General features: G+C 42.6%; 2 protein-coding genes across 11 annotated transcripts in view; both read right to left on the bottom strand.

The window, feature by feature from the left end:
• ZHX1 (zinc fingers and homeoboxes 1) overlaps positions 1-8687 on the bottom strand; it is a 31740-nt gene extending 23053 nt beyond the window's left edge. For 4 of the 8 annotated variants that reach the window (XR_011737346.1, XR_011737345.1, XM_071803826.1 and 1 more), the window contains exons 1-2: positions 8416-8687; positions 7445-7555 (exon numbers count right to left, since the gene is read on the bottom strand). The gene's annotated coding sequence lies outside the window, so the exon portion shown is untranslated. The other 4 variants (XM_071803825.1, XM_065831177.2, XM_065831176.2 and 1 more) reach the window with 4 other exon arrangements.
• Positions 8688-9857: 1170 nt separating this feature from the next.
• Positions 9858-20371, bottom strand: part of LOC136098306 (ATPase family AAA domain-containing protein 2-like) — a 30506-nt gene continuing 19992 nt past the window's right edge. For all 3 annotated transcript variants that reach the window (XM_071803822.1, XM_065831592.2, XM_071803823.1), the window contains 11 exons: positions 19904-20087; positions 17880-18065; positions 16970-17105; positions 16627-16823; positions 15735-15894; positions 15261-15383; positions 15016-15165; positions 14256-14441; positions 13454-13578; positions 11691-11819; positions 9858-10132 (listed from right to left, as the gene is read on the bottom strand). In XM_071803822.1, coding sequence (XP_071659923.1) covers positions 10085-10132; positions 11691-11819; positions 13454-13578; positions 14256-14441; positions 15016-15165; positions 15261-15383; positions 15735-15894; positions 16627-16823; positions 16970-17105; positions 17880-18065; positions 19904-20087 — 1624 coding nt within the window. In that variant the 3' untranslated portion in view covers positions 9858-10084. The remainder of the gene's footprint in view (positions 10133-11690; positions 11820-13453; positions 13579-14255; positions 14442-15015; positions 15166-15260; positions 15384-15734; positions 15895-16626; positions 16824-16969; positions 17106-17879; positions 18066-19903; positions 20088-20371) is intronic.

Genomic DNA, 20371 nt, shown 5'->3' with positions numbered 1-20371 from the left:
CATAAAACCACATTTAAGAAGCAACAGGTAAGCCAAGAAAAATAATACACAGCACAAAACAGGACAGCATCAGAGTCGGGAGGGAGCAGAAGAATCAATGCTTAAAACCTCGTTTAGAGTAGGAAAATCAAAATCAGTTTTAGTGAGAAACTCTTTGTTAATCTGCATTAATGTTCTAAGATCACAGTGAACACATTCCCTCATATAAGTAACACCTAGTAACACCTATGTAATTTACCAACATTAAACCAGTCACTCTCACTAAGAGCAGCGATGACTGCCTCGAGTAGTTCTAACTGCAAACCGGTAAGTTTTTATCAATAAATAAAAAGCACTGATAAATAAAAACAGCATTCAAATGGACAGCTTTAGTTCATATAATTACTTTTTAGCAGCAAGTTGTCTTAGTTAACTAAATTAGAAATTCTTAGTGAAAACACTGAATTAGTGGCAATCAATGATGAACCTTATAGACTTCACTCTATAGACATCTGCTCTGACTGAAGACATGAATTGTTTTCTCAATAACAGAAGTTGAAAAAGCAGGACAGGTTGTTTTCTATATAAGTTCTCCAATTCAGGTTTGAGCATGAGCTCTGCCAGGTCTAAAATCTCAACAGACACGGACACACCATCTAAGGAGCAATAAATTTAATCTAGTAAGTATAAAAATGTATAATATTTTGTCTCACATATCCATAGGTTTAAAAAAGAACAGTCATGCTTGAATAAAGGTATTCTTAGATATTCTACATATTTATAGTAGTTTAATAATACAGACATGTTATGCTGTTTAGCAGAATTTTAAATTATATTTTAACTGTCAACCAAATGCAGTTTGACATAAATTGGGAATAACAGGAACTAACCATTATCTGAGAAACAAGAAATGCACAATTCACTGTTTTCTAAGAAAATGACAAAAAGTGAAAAGTACTACTCCAAGTGAGTGTATGTTGATCTAAAGGGCTGATAAAATAAATACTCACCTATATAATTTATCTCTCTACAAAACAAAACTCCGCAAACTATCACAATGCCAAACAATGGGAATCATTTGCCATTTATGAAAGTTATCAAAAGCACAAATACAAATCAAGATAAATAATTTAAACCAAGGTCCCATACATACAGATTCAAACTGTGATTATTATTTTAAACCATTTTGATTTCTATCAATTATTCCCCTCCCCATATATTAGGATTGTTTTTGAATTAATGCATTAGTTAAATGATATCGGGGGAAAGAGAAGGGAATACAAAGATTGGTAAGGAGAGGCAAGACGAACATGTGTTGTTATTAAATCACCCAAATTAAAAGAGCCCAGGATACGACTGGGGTGTGGTACTCGAAGAGAATGTGTACGAGACTGTCCAAGTTTAGCCTAAGAGAACAGGCAGGCCTGGAAACCCCAGGGGAGTCAGATGCATCTGTTGTTGTAGGCAACCCCAGCAAAATGTTACTGGTTCACTAGCCTGGGGCAAGTTTGGTTTGTTTTTTTCCTTTTCTTTTTTGACAGCCAAGTAGGATATTAACTCGCTTTTTTTTTTCTGCTTTTTTTTTTTTTTTTTTTTTTTGCCATCGTCAAACTGATGCCGGGTGAGAATATTTTGTGTCTAGACTAATAAATGTTTGTAAGGATTTTGCAAGACGGGTTTATGGGAACAGAATCCACTTTTTGTTTTTCTGCTGGAAAAAGCAGCATTAAAAGCAAATGAGCACCATCATGCATTTGTTTTAAATTGCATATTACAGCACTGCTATTTTGTGTGCAATCAATACATAATTTGGAAGAAAAATGCTTTTAAAATTCAAAGCTATCCCTGAGCAGCTAAGGTTCTCTTGGAAACTGAAGGAGGAGTCTGAAATTATTGTTCTTTTGTTTGCATCCCCCAGTGGGAAAGGCAGCACACAACTAGAAACCACTGTGCTTTGAGGCAGCATGAATCATTAAGAATAAAGATCAACCCCCCCTTCATTTAAACATTAGATATTAAAACTGAATCTAGGACAAAGGTAAACTAAACAGACTCTCTTCTTCCCAAGCAGTTATTGGGTTAAATAAAATATCAAAGGGACTATATTAATCTTGTAACTTCCTCTACTGAAATTAAAAAAATTGTATTTTGCAAAACACTGCCTGTCTAGATCCCAATTACAAGCATCAACTTAATCAGTGGAAATTACTGGAATATGCACGGGCCAAACCCTACATTTTCTTTTTAATATTTCTTCTGGAGGGCGGGGTATCTCAAGATGAAATGGCTGACTGAGCTTCTTATTTCATTGCTTTGGGTGGAAATGACTGAATCTTTCCACCAAGAGTAGTGCAGAGAAGCTGCTCTGGTGCAGAGCGATCCCCAGTCCCAGCCCTCGGCCCGTCTCTCCAGTCAGCTCTGCTCAGCATCTGGACTTAAATGCTGCCTGGTAGGGAAGAAGCTCGTGTTCAGTAATTCACAGATAGTAACATCATGAGGATTAGATCAAGAAACAGGATATTGGCTCATATAAAGGAGCACATACCTACCAATTCCACCCTTAAGAACCAGCTCGTGCCCACATGAATCTGGCCTAAACTGCAGTAAAAGTATCGCCTGCCCTTCCTCAGTAAGTGTGAGCACAGGGTACGGTGTCTGCACTCTCATCACCCACACAAATATTAATATACTGGAAAGCTTGCAAAGCAAAGGATTCTGAAGTAAAACCTCAGTGTACTCAGTAACGTAAAATTCCTCCCTCTCTGAAAATTATATGCAATAATTAATATATATATACCTGTAAGGATGTGCACAAGTGACTTTCTTTACAATATGTGGAAAGAGCAAACTTACTTTACTTCAATATTACTCTTTTTTTTTCCTCACCTCTTCTCTCCTTTCCCCAAAAGAAACAAACAGCTGATATTGACAAGGCCTTATTTTTTCCCTGGAGGAACCAAAGAACTAGAGAATTAACCAAAAAAAGGAAAAAGAAAGGCGTTACTTGTCAGTAATTAGATTTTATATGAATATTTGTGGACTGTAAGATAAAACATCCAAAGTTGTAAATGTCTCCTTCCATCTTGAACTATTTCTTGTAGCGAAATAAAAAAAACAGTTCCCTACTCACACAAACTCCTCCAACAAATTTAAGTAAAATGTATTAAGAAGTCATATTTGAATAACACTCGTAAGATGTAAGGAGTAAAGACATGTAGGTTTGCATCATATTTAACCAGATACCTACAATGCCAGCAGGGATCTTACACAGGCACTGATTCCTCAAACTGATCCATGCACAAAAAACTTGAACTCACGTAATGGTCCAGGTGTGGTGAACCTTTCATCAGTCCAGACCCCCACTGAGACAGTTGGAGGTCAGGGAGCTGTAAGTATTCGCCACTGCAAACAAGGCTGGACGTTGCGCAGTGGTCAATGCTCCAAGAATTCCACCAAAGTTACAAACGTCTTTCATCTTGCTGAGGGTCCCACTGCGGAACAGAAACCCCTGAGTTTTCACGTTTGCTCCATCTCGCTCACTTGGCTACTGCTGCCAAGTGCCTCACTACTCCTGATAGGCATTAAAAGGCAGTATTTTTCTACTTTAGAAGAGTTCTAAAGATTAACTTGGAACCTGGACTTTCTGAAGAAGTACACAGCTGTAAGCAAGGTTTAACAACCAGTCTTCTACAGCCCAGGCACCAATAAATGTTCTCTCCTGACTCCTTCCCCATTGCATCCCCTTTACTCTTTTTAGGACACACACCATTCCTAGATCTTATTTAGACCTAAGTACCAAAACAGAGCCTTACACCCATGCACGGAGCCAATAAGAGTTTTAAAATCACCAGCATTTTGACATCTAAAGTATGTCTTCCATTACAACACACGGAGGAAGGCAACCACATACCATGTTTTGTTTAGGCTAATATACGTCACTTTTTTGGAAAGCCAAGCTTAGAGACCTCTACCAAGACTGCCTTAGATTATACAAAATTATACAAGCTTTTAGCACCTTCATAAGGTAAGACAATGTTAAAATAATCACACTCCCAACCTATAAACAGGCATTAAAACCTAAAAACTTACATAAAATGACTGCCTAATTCACAGCGTTCATCGTAAGCTAACAGCTATTTCCCATCCCATGTATGTGGCTCACAAGATGCTTTGAATATTCAGAGGGCTGAACACATGGGACTTCTACCATTAGAAAGTTCAAAACCTCATTTCTGTCCCCACGCCTGGTGGGGTGAATTTGGCGCTGGCAGCACCGAGGATGCCGCCCTTGCCAAAGCGCGAGGGCTGGCGTCACGCACGCCTCATTACACCGCTCTGCCTGCTCACTGTTGAAACAAAACTCCCAGCCTTCAAGGCTTGCTGGAGCGACCACGTTAAACGGTGGGTTCCCTGGCAGCGTGTCAGAAATTCCTTCAACGCCTAGTGAGACCAACAGGTAAGGAAAGTGAGCAGCAGATCGCAAAACGCCGCTGGGGAAGGCCAAGGTGCATGGAGTGAACCTAAAATACCAAACTCACTTTCTTAGATGGCTCCAAACTCAATTTGAAGCCTTGTCTTTGGAAGCTAGACATGTTGAGCTCGCCTAGACTCGTCAGGCACAAGGACAGGTCATGCTGCCAAAGGATGCTTGTGGCAATAAATTCTTTGCCATCTTTGACATCATTTAAGGACTGCAAAAAGTAGCATATTCAAAGTTCTTTACCATTTTCCTAAAGGTTCTCCCATCAAGCCACATCTGTTGTTCTTCTAGTTGCCAGCAATGTTTCTTGCTTGTGTGCTTTAGCGTGATACTGCTCTTTTTACAGTTTTAATGGTATAATAAATGCACTAAACATTCCAGTTCCTGACCCTTTAGATCACACTCTCTTTCATTGAATTCAACTGAACTTTAGCATTTACTATGATCCCAATGCTCTTAAAGATAAAATAATAGTACTGATCTTCCAACAAGTGTCAACTGCAGACTTCTGTTCAATTTGGGCTGATTTCTAAAGCTGGTTAGAAAGGATTCACTGGTTGTAGAGACACTGTTCTGTGAAATACATTAGAGTTCACTGAACTCCGAAGAATATGAAAAAGATCTGAATGGACTTTCTGAAGTTCCTTCCAGCTCCTTGACAGAAAGACATCAGAACTGGAAATGAACCATCAGTTAAAGTGATGCAAGGCATGGAATTATGAAATGCCATCTGGCTGGTACAGGGTAAGGAAATGTATCATTTTTGGTGGCTTCTACCTCCACAGAAAAAGAAATAACTGTTTATGCAGCAAAGTGGTTTGAATATTTGGGAAGGTCCTGAACTAGACACAAAAAGTTAAAGAAAAAAAAGGAGAGAAGATGAATTGGCATAAGGACAATAAATCAGAATTAATATTAATAATAATAATAATGCTGAAGACGTAAGTATCACAACCCTTTGATAGCCTGAGGGAAGAAGCTGCTTTAATGCCTAATTTGACAATATTATAAACTTAAATAATAACAACAGAAAATTGCATCTTTATAGGTATATATTCAACAAAGGTGATGCTACTGACACACAGTGGGGAGACACATGAGTAGAACACTAAGATCAATATTGCTGCCTATTTAGGAAATGGCAAGTAAACAGAAGAAAAAGGGGAAACAGTACTATACTGAAAACTGCCTCACTTGTTTACAAGTCACTGACAACTCGGAGGCAAACCATCTTGGATATTTATGGATCAATGACCCTGCATCTAAAGCGCAAGGAGAGGGAATATTGACCATTAACACACAGAAGAGAACAGCACGTCCATACACTCAGCTAAAAATGTTCAGAACCTTCCCCCATGCCATGACCCCAGAAGTGTTATCACACAGGACTTTCATAAACAAGACACTGAAAAGATCATCCCATAAGTTTTGCAACAGGCTCAGGATTTCTAAAAGTTGGAAAACAAAAAAATACAGAATTTGGCACTGGGGAATTCTTGACTAGATCTCAGCTTCACAGGTAAAGAAAAAGTGCTCACTGAAATAAAGATTAGCCATAGCTTAGCTACAGGCAATTGTGCCTTGGTTATGTTCATTATGTGCAAACAGAATTAAACCCTGTTTATATTACTTGGTGCTTTAAAAGTTCCTGTTTCATAAAGCTGGAAGAAATCCTGAACTCAAACTTGAGGAAAGAATCTGACTTGACTTCACAGATATATGATCATATTAAAATAAAATTCTTCTAACGTCACATCCAAACAAAAGGGTCATCAGTGTTAATCATAATTAGATGAAAACACTAACCAAAATTAAACCCTTTCCTCAGAGAACATACAAAGAAATGGGGGAAAAACAGGGGGAAAGCTTAGGGATCCCAGTAAGCTTAAGTGAAATCCTATAGACTGCTCAGCTAAGCAAAAGACACAGGAAACAGTACATAACAAAAGAAACACTAACAATAGTACAAAGTCTATTATTTGACAGAAATTCTACAGTACTGAGAAATTCACAAAAGGCAGAACTGTTCAACACACAGCTCCAAGTCTCCAAGGACATCTTGGTACAGTGATAAATATTGTCTACTCCAATCATAACCAACAGTGATAAATAACAGCAATTAAGACCAGACAGCAGAGCACTGGATCCAGCTAAAGCACATACAGGTCATCAAGGGTGTTGCAAGAGAGGAAATAATCCAGAACAGAGTCACAAGAAACACTAAGAGCAGAAAAGTATGCCTCACAAAGAAAAGCTCTACCTCAAACTGCTGTGTTTTACGATTACAAGTTTGGGGACAACTGTAACATACACAGGCATTACCCAAATGTGATAGCAGAGGGCTTTTCAGTCTAGCGAAGATACAAGAATCACTAGCCTGAAGTTAAATGCAAATCATTTCCGTTATAAAAAATGGCATCTACTTGTAATCGGCTCAGGGGAATTCATTTAACACCACAAGTGAAACAGACTGCCTTGCTGGCAACGTTTAAAGACAGTAACAAAAGGGTTTCCTAAATGATGCTGCTCCCTCAAAGAGGTCCTAAATAAGGGCAGCCCTACAGTTTGTATCATGCAGGTTGTTTTAAACAAGGTTTCTCTAAGTACTCACAAGCTTTCTTTTTTTTGTGTGCGAAATTCTTCTAAGCAAAACCAAACAAAAAACAGACTGCTGGTCAAAACCAACAGCACAGCTTCTCAAATTCCTCTCTCATTCCTATGTTTAACGGAATACTTGTTTTCATGTAAGAAGTTTAATAACAAAATCCATTTTCACTTATAGATTTATACAATATATACGCACTTTGACAAGTCCAATATGCTGTCTGTACATCTCTGTTTTAAAAATTCATTCCAGCTTGTAGAACAAGAGACACCTCAGCCTTCACATGGCAGTTTGCACAAAGTAAGCTTCTCCATCCTCCCCTTAACTATTTAACCTACCAGAAAGTCCAAGCAGCTCAGAAATAAAGCACAAGTACCTACCAGCTGGTGTTGAGTGCTGCAGAGACTCTGAGCCCTTTCAGAGATCCAGAACTGCCTCCATGACGGGGTTTACTGAAGCCGGTGTTGATCTCCAGTGGCGCACATCCTGATCTAGGGGAGAGACGGGTGTCAGAACGCATCCCAGAACCCCGACACCCCCAGAAGCATGAGCCAGGCACCTTCCCCAACTCTGCCCGCACATCCACCGCGCTGCTCTGTGCTCGCCCCCGCTCCACAACACCACGGGATGCGAGACAGCTCTGGAGCCAGAACTTCATGGCTCACTGGCTGCCGTCAGTCTGTCTGTCAGTCAGTCAGTCTTTCTGTCAGTCTGTCTGTGTGTCAGCCAGCGGGGTGCGCGCAGCCCGGTGACACCGGCCAGGAAGTCCCCGCTCCTCCGGGCGCACCGGGACTGAACTTCTCGACTCCGGACTGGCGAGTCAGACGAAATTTCCTCTGCCACCCACAGGCTGCGACTCCAGCGCTGGCCCCGGGCGGAGGAGCGAGGAGCGGGCAGAGGGGATGCTCCTCGGGCTGGAAGGGGTTGAACCGGGCAGCACGCAGCGCAACCAAGTTACGCCCCGGCGCTCCCCCCGCCCCGGCTCCCCCGGCAGCCCGGAGCCCGCCGCCCTCAGGCGATGCCCCCGCGCGGGGACAGCGCCGGCCGCTCGCCCGCCGCCGCCAGACAATAGGGAGGCGGGCGGGGCGAGGCCGGCCCACCGCGCCCACCCCCGCCGGGCCCGGCTCGGCCCGCCCGCCGCCGCCGGCCGGGAGCCGCCCTTGCCCCGGGGAGCCGCGGAGCGGCGAGCGCGCTGGCGCTGCCCGGTCCCCGCCGGAAGAGCACCTCGCCCGTTCCCCGGAGGGAAGCGGGGGCACGCCTCCCCGGGGGGCTCGCCCGCCCGCCCGCCTCCCGGCGCCGAGAGCCCCCTGGTCCGCCCGCGGCAGCGGTGGTGGGAGACGCGAGCCCCTACCTGACGGCGCCGCTCCGCCTCAGCCCGCGCCGCCCGCCTGCCCGCCCGCTTGCGCTCACCGCCGCGCCGCCATCTTGGGTTTCACAAACTACTGCACTTCTTTTGGGGCGGGGGGGCGGCGGGTGAGCCGGGAACTCCCAACGCCGCCGGCCGCCCGGGCCCTCGCCTCGCCGCCGCCCGCAGCACCCACTCGCATCCTCCCGGCGCCTCGCTGCCCCGGGGCGGGTGCGCGGGGAGGCCGGGCAGCGGCGGCCGGTGCCTCAGCCTCCCTGCCAGGGAGCGGGGGCGGAGCCGCTCCGCCACCGCCCCGCCCGTCAGGCGGCGGACACCAGCCGGAGAGCGGCCCGGCCCCGCCGAGGCAGCGGCCGGCACGGGAGGCTGCCCGGGAGCCGCAGCCCGGGAACCGCAGCCCAGGAGCCGCCGGCGCGCTGCCGCGGGAGGGACGCGGACGGCAGCCCGGGGGTCTCGGGTGGCAGCGGCGCCCGCACAGCCCGCGCCTCTGCCCGCAAACTTGGGCTCCACGCCGAACCCGCCCGCCCCGCTCCCGGGCGGGTTTGGGGACAGCGGCGTCCCCAGCCCCGCCAAGTTCCCTCACCCGGGAAGGGCTCTGTCCCGAGCTCTCAGGGAGGACAGCGCCGCTCGGGCCGGAGCCCCAAACCAGGGGGCAGTGGGCACAAAACTAACGCCTCTGAGGAAAAACACCCACACCACGCCTTTTTTGTTAGGTTAAAGAACTTGGAGAGGGGACCTTTTCCTTCAGTAACACGTAGATATTTTAGTCAAGATTTAGCTTTAACTCCAGCTGCATACTTCCCAAAAACCTTGTGTTTCTACATACGATTTCTTTTATCACTGTTTGCCATTTTGGTTCAGAAACTAAAATATGATGTTGCCCCGAGAAAGAAAAATGTAGGTGTGGCTTCTGGGAACCATATACAGTTGGTCACGAAAAATCAAAATTTACACCATCATAAACCCAATTGACAAGTGTGTAGGTGCAGTATCCTGTCAAGACGGGTGACAGGAAGGAGTTTGATCAAAGCTTTGAGGAGAAAAGTTTTGACCCCTGGAATGTTTCTGGTTCGCCATTTCCACACTGTCACCCTGGGTCAGTTTTTCAGTCATTTTGGGGAACATAGTCAGCAAACCACCCCATAGTCCCACTGAAAGTCAGTGACAGCAGCTAAAGTGACCATCAAGTTAAGGAAAAATGACATTAATTCATTTATGAAATTTTCAATGAAATACAGATCAAATTTTCCGTATCATTTTTCTTCCTCCTGTGCTTGCCTTTGCCATTTAACCAATAAACCAAGAGCAGGGTAAGCTGCTCACATACGGTCCTTATTTTAAAGTCTTAAGACTCATGTGGCTTTTTAAGTGTAAGGTCGTTAATGAACAAAATTATTCTGTGATTAAAAGAGTAGACAAAACCCCCCAAAAAAGTTGATTCATTTTTTATTAATACCCTCACAGCAGTATCTCACATCAAAATATATATAGGACAAAAACATCAAACAAAAGCAGATAAAGGACTTTGAGCTTTCTTAATAATTTTAAGATCTATTTTTTCATACACGTATAAATATATATGTAGAAGTAATCTTTATTGAATTATGCAAAGACACCATAATGCAAAAAAAAAAAAACCCAAAACATTGCAAAGAAGTCAAGTACACTGAGCATAACTGAAGGCTGAAATTTCTTCCTTCATTTCCTAATAAGAAAAAAAGACAAACCAGCAGTCAGCATGAATAAAAGCTTCTTCATAAAAAGGATAAAGAATCTGTACATACATACAATTGTAAGTAAGATTTAGCAAATACATGTGCTACCCCCACCCACTAGCTTCAAACACATCCTTACACATCCATCATAGAGAGTACTGCACGGATCTATTTTATGAAGAGACTATGGATCCTTATCAGCAGTGCTTTCAACAATTAGATGGAGGAGACAGTTCCTGAAAAGCCACAACTAAAAGCTGGAAATGTTATTTTCTGCACTCTAGTTACTTGTTAAACTCTCTATCATCATACAGCAGGAGCTTGCTCCTGACTGACTTGCAGTCATACGCAGGAGATATGGTTTTTTGTTAAAAGCTCACAACCCCTGAGATAACATAAATAAATCCCTTCTCATGGCAAAACACGAGATGAGAGAAGGGCGTATTTTTCAGGAATGGCCTCCCTGAATCCAAATAATCTTCGCTGTTGCACAATCAGAACGGTGCGTCCATCCTAACTCTTTATTAGATGTGGAAGAAGAGATCAATGCCTTCTTTGTCTCTGTCTACTCTGCTGGAGGCTGTCCTGGGGAACCCTGTACCCCTGAGACCCCGGATGAAGCCAGGTCAATGGAGGAGTTTGCTTTAGTCGATGAGGACTGGGTTAGGGAGCAATTAAATAGTCTGGACATCCATAAGAACGGTGCATCCGTCCTAACTCTTTATTAGATGTGGAGGAAGAGATCGAGATGAGCAGGGCTGAAGAGAAGAGGCTTCCTCTTTTTTAAGGCAGACTGAGAGGCATAAAGAATTGTATCTATTCTCAGGGACAAGCATCTCAAAGACAAATGGATTCAAGGATTTTGAAGACTGACTATCCAACCTATCTAAGTCGACTTAATACTTGCAATGGCTGACTGGGACCATGGGTGTCTCTGGAAGATTTTGGCTGAGTTCCGATAACTTGGAAATCCTCTCTTATAGGAAGAGATCAGATAACTTGCCTCACTAAACTGGCATAGGCAGGAAGCTCCCCATGTGTCAAATTAAAGATGCTCGAGCCGTGCTAATTAAAAAGAGATAGAGAGTAAAGTCTCAACCTCTTGTTATGGTTCAAGTAAGTTCTTCTCAAGAACGGAATGCCTAGTGTACGAAGTATTACCATGTCTGATCCTGTGAGGGGAGAAACAGGAAGCGATAGACTGAGAGAAGCGCCCTCCTTTCATAGCCCCCCAGCCCCAAAAAATGGTTCTGGAGCAGGACTGCTGACAGGCTGAGGTTAACTGCTTGGAGAGGGCTGTGTGGGTGGACCCATTGTCTTCAAGCTCAAGCCTTTTCCTGCTGAAACTGCCAACAATTATGCCAAATACAACAATGGTTGTGCAACATGGAGAAATGTCTTCCAGACTGAAATGAAAAAGCCTTGTAACACAGGCAACCAAGCAGTAAAGAGTAATGCTAAATAAGCACCATGTCCAGAGTGCGCACACACACAAGTAACATACATGCATAACAGTGATAGAAAATGCTACAAGACAAAAAAACTTACCTTCACTAATTCAGTTTTGTCATAATCTTCCCGATGTTTGTAAATGCACTGACAAAGAACAGCATAGAGCTTTTCCAAGTGAAATGTACTGAAATTCCAAGTCATCGTGGTGACAAAATGCAACAGTTGCTGAAGAAAAAAATGGAAACTACAAGTTTAGAATAGCACAAGGTCCTTTGAATAGGCTCTTTATGATTTCAGAAGCCAAACAATACCAATACAACAAGTGACATCTTACTTTCTTCTATTGTTAAATAAAATATGAGTGACACTTCAGAGAACAGATTAAATATCTCACACGATTTAACTGGAGAAAATCAGTTAATTTTTCGTACTTCAGAGAAAAGGAAGGCTTAAATTTCAGACAGTATTTTAGTACTGATCAATCTATCACATCAATGATCCTAACTGTGAATCAGCTGCTTCCAGAACAGCAGGGAATGACACCATCCACTGTGTCACAGAGCAGCTGCCACAGCAAAGCCACTGTTCCATTGCATTAGAGGAACTGCTGCTGCGATGCCGGGCACCGTAAAACGGATCTCAGGAAGCCAGGCTACAGATCTTGTAGGTGCCAGCTGCAAACAGAACCATCCTCAGGTGCTCACCTTTACCCATTAGCTGAACGTGCCCTGCTCCTGCAACTCTGCTGGCAGAACACACTGCTTGAGTGGCTGAAGCAGATCAACGAGCAAAGTCAGATCAGTGGGCTCCTACCTTTAAACTGAGGAGTGGATAAACTAGCAGAGTGACTCTGCCTGGAGCAGATTGCCCGTCTCTCACAAGCGTTTGTTACCAAAAATGTGAATGCGATAATCTCTGGGAAAGCATCAGTAACAAGCTGGTGGCAGCACCAGCTTCCACTGCTGTCACTGTTCTCTGTGTTGTGTGAGGCTGTGAAGATGGAGCTTAGGAGAGCAGGCAACCAAATGCAAATATTACTGCCTTACAACTGCCTGTCATCAACGTGTGCCTCCCTCAGATCAGCAAGCACCAAATGTGAGTATTCCCCTCAGTGCCACTCTATACAACATGCAGATAAGACACACAACGTGCTTTTAGCTGCGGCCAACAGAAAACGCGGGATGTGACAGGGGTGTATGGTGAACATCCCCTGTGAAACTCTTTCCAGTTGCTGCCACACGGATGACTGCATGTTCTTCTGTATGTTCATAAAGTTCTAGGCCTAGAATGTGACCGAAACTGTGTTGACGAGCCCCTTCACCCAGGGGGATTCCTATCCGGTCACATTCTCCCCACACAGGGGGAAACATCCACTCAGTACTCTTTTTCTCATCAAGGCAGGTAAAGAGCAGCGTTCCTTAGCATTGGCCAACTTCCAGGACTCCAACCTAACAACATTCCCAATTTTCCTCACTGCAATATCCCCTCCAGATTGGGTCCTTGTTCTACCCTCTCCAGTTCATGCAAAGGAACCTCTTTTACCTCCTGCAGCTGAGCCCATTTTTAACCTTTCCCCAACTGCAGCCTGGGATAGCAACTTCTCTCTTACAAGGGACTGGAAAACCCTTATAAACACTGTTAACTGTAGAAATGCAAAATTCACCCAAAGCAGAACGACAGTCTACACCAGGTGTGGTCACACAGTCTCACTCCACTACAAGTTGATTTATTTCACAAGCTGTTTATCCCACCCATAAATTCTTTTAATTTGCATTGTTTAACAACTGATTAATTTACAACTGTACATGTAGCAAGAAAATGTCCTACTTCAGTATTAGCAAAACTGAAATCAGACTTACTTTGAGCTCATGGTAATCCACAGTCACTTGCTGGCTGAGAATATCCAATACTTTGTCGACATCTACCGCCGGTTGCTCTTCTATACGGGAACGTCTCATCCGAGTCATACAGTGTACCCACAAATCTGGAATGACACAATTTCTTAAGTCAAGATTTCTGTTTCTCTGGAATACGGTCTTAGTGAAGTATCCTGTACCTGGAATACAGTCTCTCCCTGCAATGACAGAGACAGACCTGTTACCGTTTCTTCAGTGAGAAATGCCTGACTTTTACTTTCTTTCTGACAAAAGTCACTACTCCATAAAAATTAGACACTCAGACACATACCAAAAAATCACTAGAGAAAAGGGCAGAGTAAAAACAGGAAAAAAATATAGTCATGTTGCCAGTACAGTACTGCACGGTAAAACTCCAAAGTAATTTAGCTTAGGAAACACACACGTTACACACATTCAGATATAAGACTTCTATTCCACACGACTGGGTCCACGCTGCTTGAAATACAGCTTTGAAACTTAGGTTACACTCACACAATAAAACAAAGCCAACAATTGTTTTTCAATTATGTACCATTGAAAAAAGAAACTTGAGAATCAAAAAGCCAGAAGCTGCAGAAAAACATGAGTTTGGCTGGCGTAGCCAGAGGGGCAGCATCATTATGCAAGAAACACTGTGTGCTGATTTTGGAGAGATACAGCAGAAATAACAGAATGGAAGTGCAGAAGGCTAAAACCTAATAAACAGCATAATCCTCCTCAGGAAGGAAAAAGCGCTCAATGACCTGTTTGACCTTTCCCTTACCATTTGAATCTTCGTCTTCAGAACTTCGTATTATGTTAGAAACGCGTTTCTCTGGACAGTCTTCATCACTCTCTACTTCATTTTCATCTTCCGGAACTTTATTCTCCTTATTGAGCTGAAAATTCCTCCTCTTCGCTGCAATAATTTTAGAGACTTTGTTCCTTCTGCGTTTTCTTTTTGATGGATCTACAAAGAGATACCAAAAAAGTAATCTAAAACATTACCAAAACATGTATTCCTTTAAAATCCAGCATCCTCGTCTTACTTCTTCTTCTTCTTCTTCTTCTTATTATTATTATTATTATTATTATTATTATTATTATCACTCCTCTGCTTCTTTCTGCTTTCCCCCTTCAATAGGAAAACACAGTAAGAGGTGGCAGAGGTTTTAGCATTTGAGGGCAAAGAAGAGAAAAATACTGCTTCATATAACCAAAACCTAGTTGAGTATTCAGAAACTGCCACGTGCAACATTTTTTACTTCAAGAAGCAGCAATTTAGGAGCCATTAAATGTCAGTTGGACCGTCAAGACCAGTGTCTTAGAATATAAACCAACCACTGTACTTGGATTTGGATTTCATAACCACATTGAAAGAATGACCTCTGGATTTATCTCACATTTTGAAGCCAATTTTAAAAGTGTAACGCTTCTGGCACCAAGAACCACGCATCCCAGAAACCTGTTAAGTCACAAGAGCAGAGAAGGTATCAGTGACTTTAGCACCTTCTCCAAGAAAGTGTAACTAAAATGCAACTTGCCGTTCAAGCGGGGTGTACTGCAATCCACAGGCACTGCTGGCACCTTCATCTTTTCGTTACACTTTGGGTCTGTTTTCTTACACGCAGGAACAGAGCTCTCCTTTGGCATTACATGGTAGTAAGAGGGAGCATACTTTGAAGAGCTACAACCTTGCCATGAAAAACAGACAGCAAAGAAGAATTTCTTGCATTGTTGCTTAGAAATACTGAGACAAGTCTTAAAGCCTCAGTGTCACAAAACATACCTCTTTTCTTGCGAGATTCTTGAATTTCTTCACAGCATTGTTCAAAATCTTCATCCATTTCTTCCCTCACTATGGCGTATGCAGTGTCTCTCAACATGCAAGCTCTGTGCCTAATCAGACGATCTGAAATTTTACAGTCAGAACTGAGTCTTTTCTATCAGCCAATGAAATCCTTTCTTTGGATCGCTTAGACTTAGCTCTTTTTAAGGTAGGTTCTCAAAGATTCTATCAGTGCATATTTTCAGCCTAACAACATAGAAGTTAATTTTTCAAGCAAAAGCACTAGTTACTGATTAACACTTCTATCACCATTTCATGCTCAAGTAGTTTCACGCTACAACATTTACAACTTGGCAAGAAATGGTCTCTGTGCATGCTTAAAATGATGTAATCCCGAGTCTACCCTCCACAGATGACATTTACCAATTTATACGTTTAATTTTTTTGCAATCAGGGATAAAAACACACCCTCACCTCCGGGATCTTTATCTGGGTTGTACTCTAAAGCATTGTTACAGATTAGATCGATGTCTTTTAGAAAATCTCCTGCAGTTTGGTACTGGTGCGAGTCAATCTTGGAGAGAACTGCCGACAGGTCCATGGGCTGTTTAATAACTGTGTCGTAATCGGGTACCTACAAATGAAATGTATGTGTTAAGAGATTTAACGCAGTATATACCAAAATTAATTACTTTAATAAAGTCAAATAAGACCTCTTAAAATTCCCAGTATTTATGACACATCCAAATGAGGAAATTAATCAGTTAGTTGCTTGAAAACTGAAGGGCCATTTCAGCTGGCTTTGAAGAGACAGACCAGAAGAGGGAAAAGCAGAGCAGGGAGGTCAGAGGTGTGTGTGGGGCAGGGAAGGAACAGGCAGAGTGGGATTCATTTCACTTCGCTTCAAAACATCACAGCAAAGAAACTTTCCTTAGTAAAGTCACCCGAGATTCTCTTAGGCGTTGGCGGCAAGAAAAAGGCTGCAGGAATCGCACCTTTGAAGTATCTGTCCTAGGCTTCTACTTTAGTGTTAGATAAAGCAGACCCAGAGGTGCTGATTTCTTTACTAACACCACCAGAGGAGCCTAATGACTCCTTTAGATGAGGACATTTACGTTTAGATTATTCACATCTTAGAAACCAGAAGTAAAGGGAAAACTCAGTAGATGCTTAGGGGAACAGGACTTTATACTGGACCACAAAGCTATATTAAAACTGCAGCTGACTAAGTATACAGTCTAACTAACTGAATAAATTAAATGAGAAAAAGAGACATAAGAAGTGTATGGCAGGATGAAGAAACCACAGAGCCCTTATGGTTGAAAACACACAGCGAAAGTGGTATTACAGATCAACACTAATTTACCTCCTCTGGGTCAACAGGCTTTGTAAATGCTTTGAAACGTCTGTCAACAGCAAGTCTATGAGTCACATCCCTTAAGAAAATCCTGAGTTCACGCAACGTATTCTCCTCCTGCTCCTCCAGCTTTCTTACTTCTTCCTGTGTCAGCTGTCGAGGCTTAGGCGGCGGTGCTACAGGCAGCACTTCCAGTGTCTGCCAAGCTGAAATTGATCAGAAACTTGTAGTCAGTTCATGATACTCATATACAAGCATATTAAAAAATATTGATAGAAAATTGCCACCAAAGCAAATCCTGTATAGCAATTAACTTACAGTTAGCAAAGTTTTATATGTAGAATATCCTCACCTGCGTTGCTTTTTGTCACAGGAGGTTTAGCAGCTTGATTTAAAATTAAGTCCTCAAAAAACATTCTTCTTTCTTCCCTACTAGGCAACTGGACTTTGAAAACTTCATCATCACCATTAATAAACAATTCTTTTATCTAAAGCATGAGGGGAAAAGATTTGTCAGATATAAGGCTGCACAAACTCATATTATATTCCAAGAGATGAGTACCTTCTAAATTAAACTAAATAATCATCTGGATAAGACAAATGGTGAAAAGTTATCTTCTTGGCCTTAAAAGGTTAGATTTTCATAGGTTAAAAAGACAAATCCAAATATCTTCTTCTAAGGGCAGTCCCAGAGTTAAAGCTCAATGAAGTGACCACAAGATGCACTGATAAAGTGGTGACATTCGCCCCTGAAGTTGGAACTTAGCGTTCTAATTTGTAAAGCTTTAGCCTATATGAAGAAATGGAATTTTATATGAAAGAATTTGAATTTACATTCCATCGTTAATAGTGTGACCACTGTATTTTTTAAGTAAAAATATCTTTTTCAGTAAAAATGTTTTCAGTAGAACTATCTTGTTCTCATTTACACTTGAAGCACCGTGTATTCTTGACTAAGTACACACCTCACCATCTTGAAGTCACTGGCATTATTGCCTGAAGTAAATTTATACATCTGTCTAATGCGCATCAGTGTGTGAGAAGGGGAGAAAGGTGAGTCCAAGTTAATCACTTGACTCACAGAACACTTCAGAAAAATTCTTTCAGCATTGTTTTGTCTCATCAAATTTTAAGAGACTTGGTTAGGTTGTCTGATTAAGAACAGAATCAATTTCCTTAACATTGCACAGTACTACAATTCTTAAAGGATTTGAAAATTAACAAGAAAATGAAGAAAAAAGTAGAAGTATTGACAGAAATACCTCTTTAGGGAGATCTGCGTGACACACATCAGATGTCGCAAGTAGCAAAACTGGAGTAAACGTTGGAATGTTCTGCAGTAGTGTTGTAAAAGTAGCTTTCAACGTAGGTCCAACAGCCTCCCACCACAAATGGATATGTGGGATATAAATGATGCTTGGTGCTGTTCTTTGAGCTTCTTGCATCAACTGGTAAAATTAAAGTTTGGATAACAAAACTAAACTGTGTAGAACAGGGTAATAATTAACTACGTATCAGTCAAACTATCTTACAAAATAGGCGTACGTAAGCCAAAACATCAAAAGAACAACTCCTTAACAATAAGGTAAAACCTTCACTTGGACTCAAATATACATTGCTACACAGAAAGAATCAGACCTGAATCTCTGCCTGATTTCAAAACTCCTTAGGTGTAAGACAGCTCAAGAAGAGCCTCACCACTCAGCTGGTGTGGTGGTGTGGCCAGAAAAAACAAGACTAACGCTTCAGCAAGTTGCACTAGTCCAGGGAAATGGCTACGGGACTGTGACTACACCAGTTTCAGTTCAGAGCAGGCACATATCCAAGTCAGTCCGCAGCACAGCCTGAACAAAGACCTATGTGACAAGATGAGGGCTGACACTGTAGAAGAAGCCTGGTTCCAATTAATAATTTCAAGTACTTTCTATAAAAAGTGATCAGTCTTCACCTGCCAGCATAGCTCAATCACTACTGCAGGATCCATCAGACCAGATTACGGGCTCTGGAAGACCACAAGCCACTGCCTACAGATGGAGCCTCAAGCACAGGAGATGCATCTACTGCATGAAGGAAGTGGCAACAGCCCTTTCACACAACAAATTTCTCCAAGCACCCCTTCAGGTTATCAATATTCATAGAATGGTGTGGGTTGGAAGAGACCTTCAGTGTGCATCTAGTCCAACCCCCTGCAATGAGCAGGGACATCTTCAAGTAGATCAGGTTGCTCAGCGCCCCGTCCAGCCTGGCCTTCAATGTCTCCAGGGATGGGGCATCTACCATCTCTCTGGGCAACCAGGGCCAGTGTTTCAACACCCGCATTGTAAAATATTTCTTCCTCATGTCTAACCTGAATCTCCTCTCTTTCAGTTTAAAAGCATCACCCCTTGTCCTATTGCTACAGGCCCTGCTAAAAAATCTGTCCCCACCTTTCTTATAGGCCACTTTTAAGCCCTGAACGGCCACAGGGAGTTCCTGTCCCAAAGTGGGAAGCGCACGTCGTCTATCCAGGCAGTGACTGCACGTGGTAGTTATATGACCGTGGATGCAACCATCACATAACAAACAAAGGAACTGGTCCTCTTATGTGACAGATGAGTATCCAGTCACGTAATGCGTCTGTCCTTACTTGTACAGTGCTCCAATGCTGCTACTAAAGGTCAAAATATTTTAATACAGTGATGCCAAACAAAATGGATTTCCTGCCTAAAAGGAAAATAGCACTAAATCTGCTTATATTTAATTTTCTTAGTTCAGGAAAACATATCAGTGTACAATTGTAAATGTTCCATGAATTTTAATGCTTTTACTGCTTATACTGCACCAGTAGAAGCTCTATATTTAAGAAAAGAAACACATCTTTTCCCCAAAACCTTGACTGCCTTACAAATATAACAAAAACGAAGGCTACAAAAAGTGCATGACATGCAGTCAGGCTGGTGCAGAGCCATCTGCTGAGAGCACAGTCTTAAGATGCAATGAAAACAACTTCCTGGATCCCACTGAGACACAGGATTTCTGGCCATAAAAAGGGGCTTATTAGCAGCACCTCCCAGCTTCGCAAGCTGCCAGCAACATCCTCACCGTTAAATTTGAATGGAAAATACGGCCATGTACAACAGCCTTATTCAGTATCATTCAGTCTAGAAGAAATGTGGATTTTCAGACAGAAGTAAACAAAACAGCACATTCAAACCAGGCCACCTCCAGTAACAATGAATTTTGCTTACTTCACTGGTTTACATACGGTTCATGAATGCTATGAGATTTAAAAAAGGAAAAAAGATACCTGTGCACATGTTTCTTCTGGTGTTGTGACGCTACCAAACAAAACAGATAAGTCTAGTGTATAGACTGGAAACCTTTCCAGGGCATGTATTACGGCAGGTGCCAAATGAGAAGTTTGCCCATATCCTGGTTCTCCAACTAGTAAGAACCGTGGCCTGCAAGATGTTGGCTGGCAATAAGCATTTCTAGAACAGTAAGAAGAAAACAAGTTTAGAAACACAGTGAAGAACAGGCACACAAATGTTAAAGGTTTTCCTATACTTCTGGTTTTGGTAAATATTCTCTGTATTCCAGCAAACGATAAGGTGGTCTGTGATGGGGCAGACTGTCAAGGCCCACCGTGTCACAAACCTGTACCATAACTCCCCTGAGAAATCCTGCCAGTCCCCAGCATGTTTGCTGTTTGTTTGGCTGTGTTAAGGAAGAGCTCTTAAATCACACCCGGGACTGTGCAGCTGAACACACACCC

This window comes from Patagioenas fasciata, chromosome 2, assembly GCF_037038585.1.
Source record: "Patagioenas fasciata isolate bPatFas1 chromosome 2, bPatFas1.hap1, whole genome shotgun sequence".
Classification (NCBI taxonomy): domain Eukaryota; kingdom Metazoa; phylum Chordata; class Aves; order Columbiformes; family Columbidae; genus Patagioenas; species Patagioenas fasciata.
This window is presented reverse-complemented; position numbering and strand designations above follow the sequence as displayed.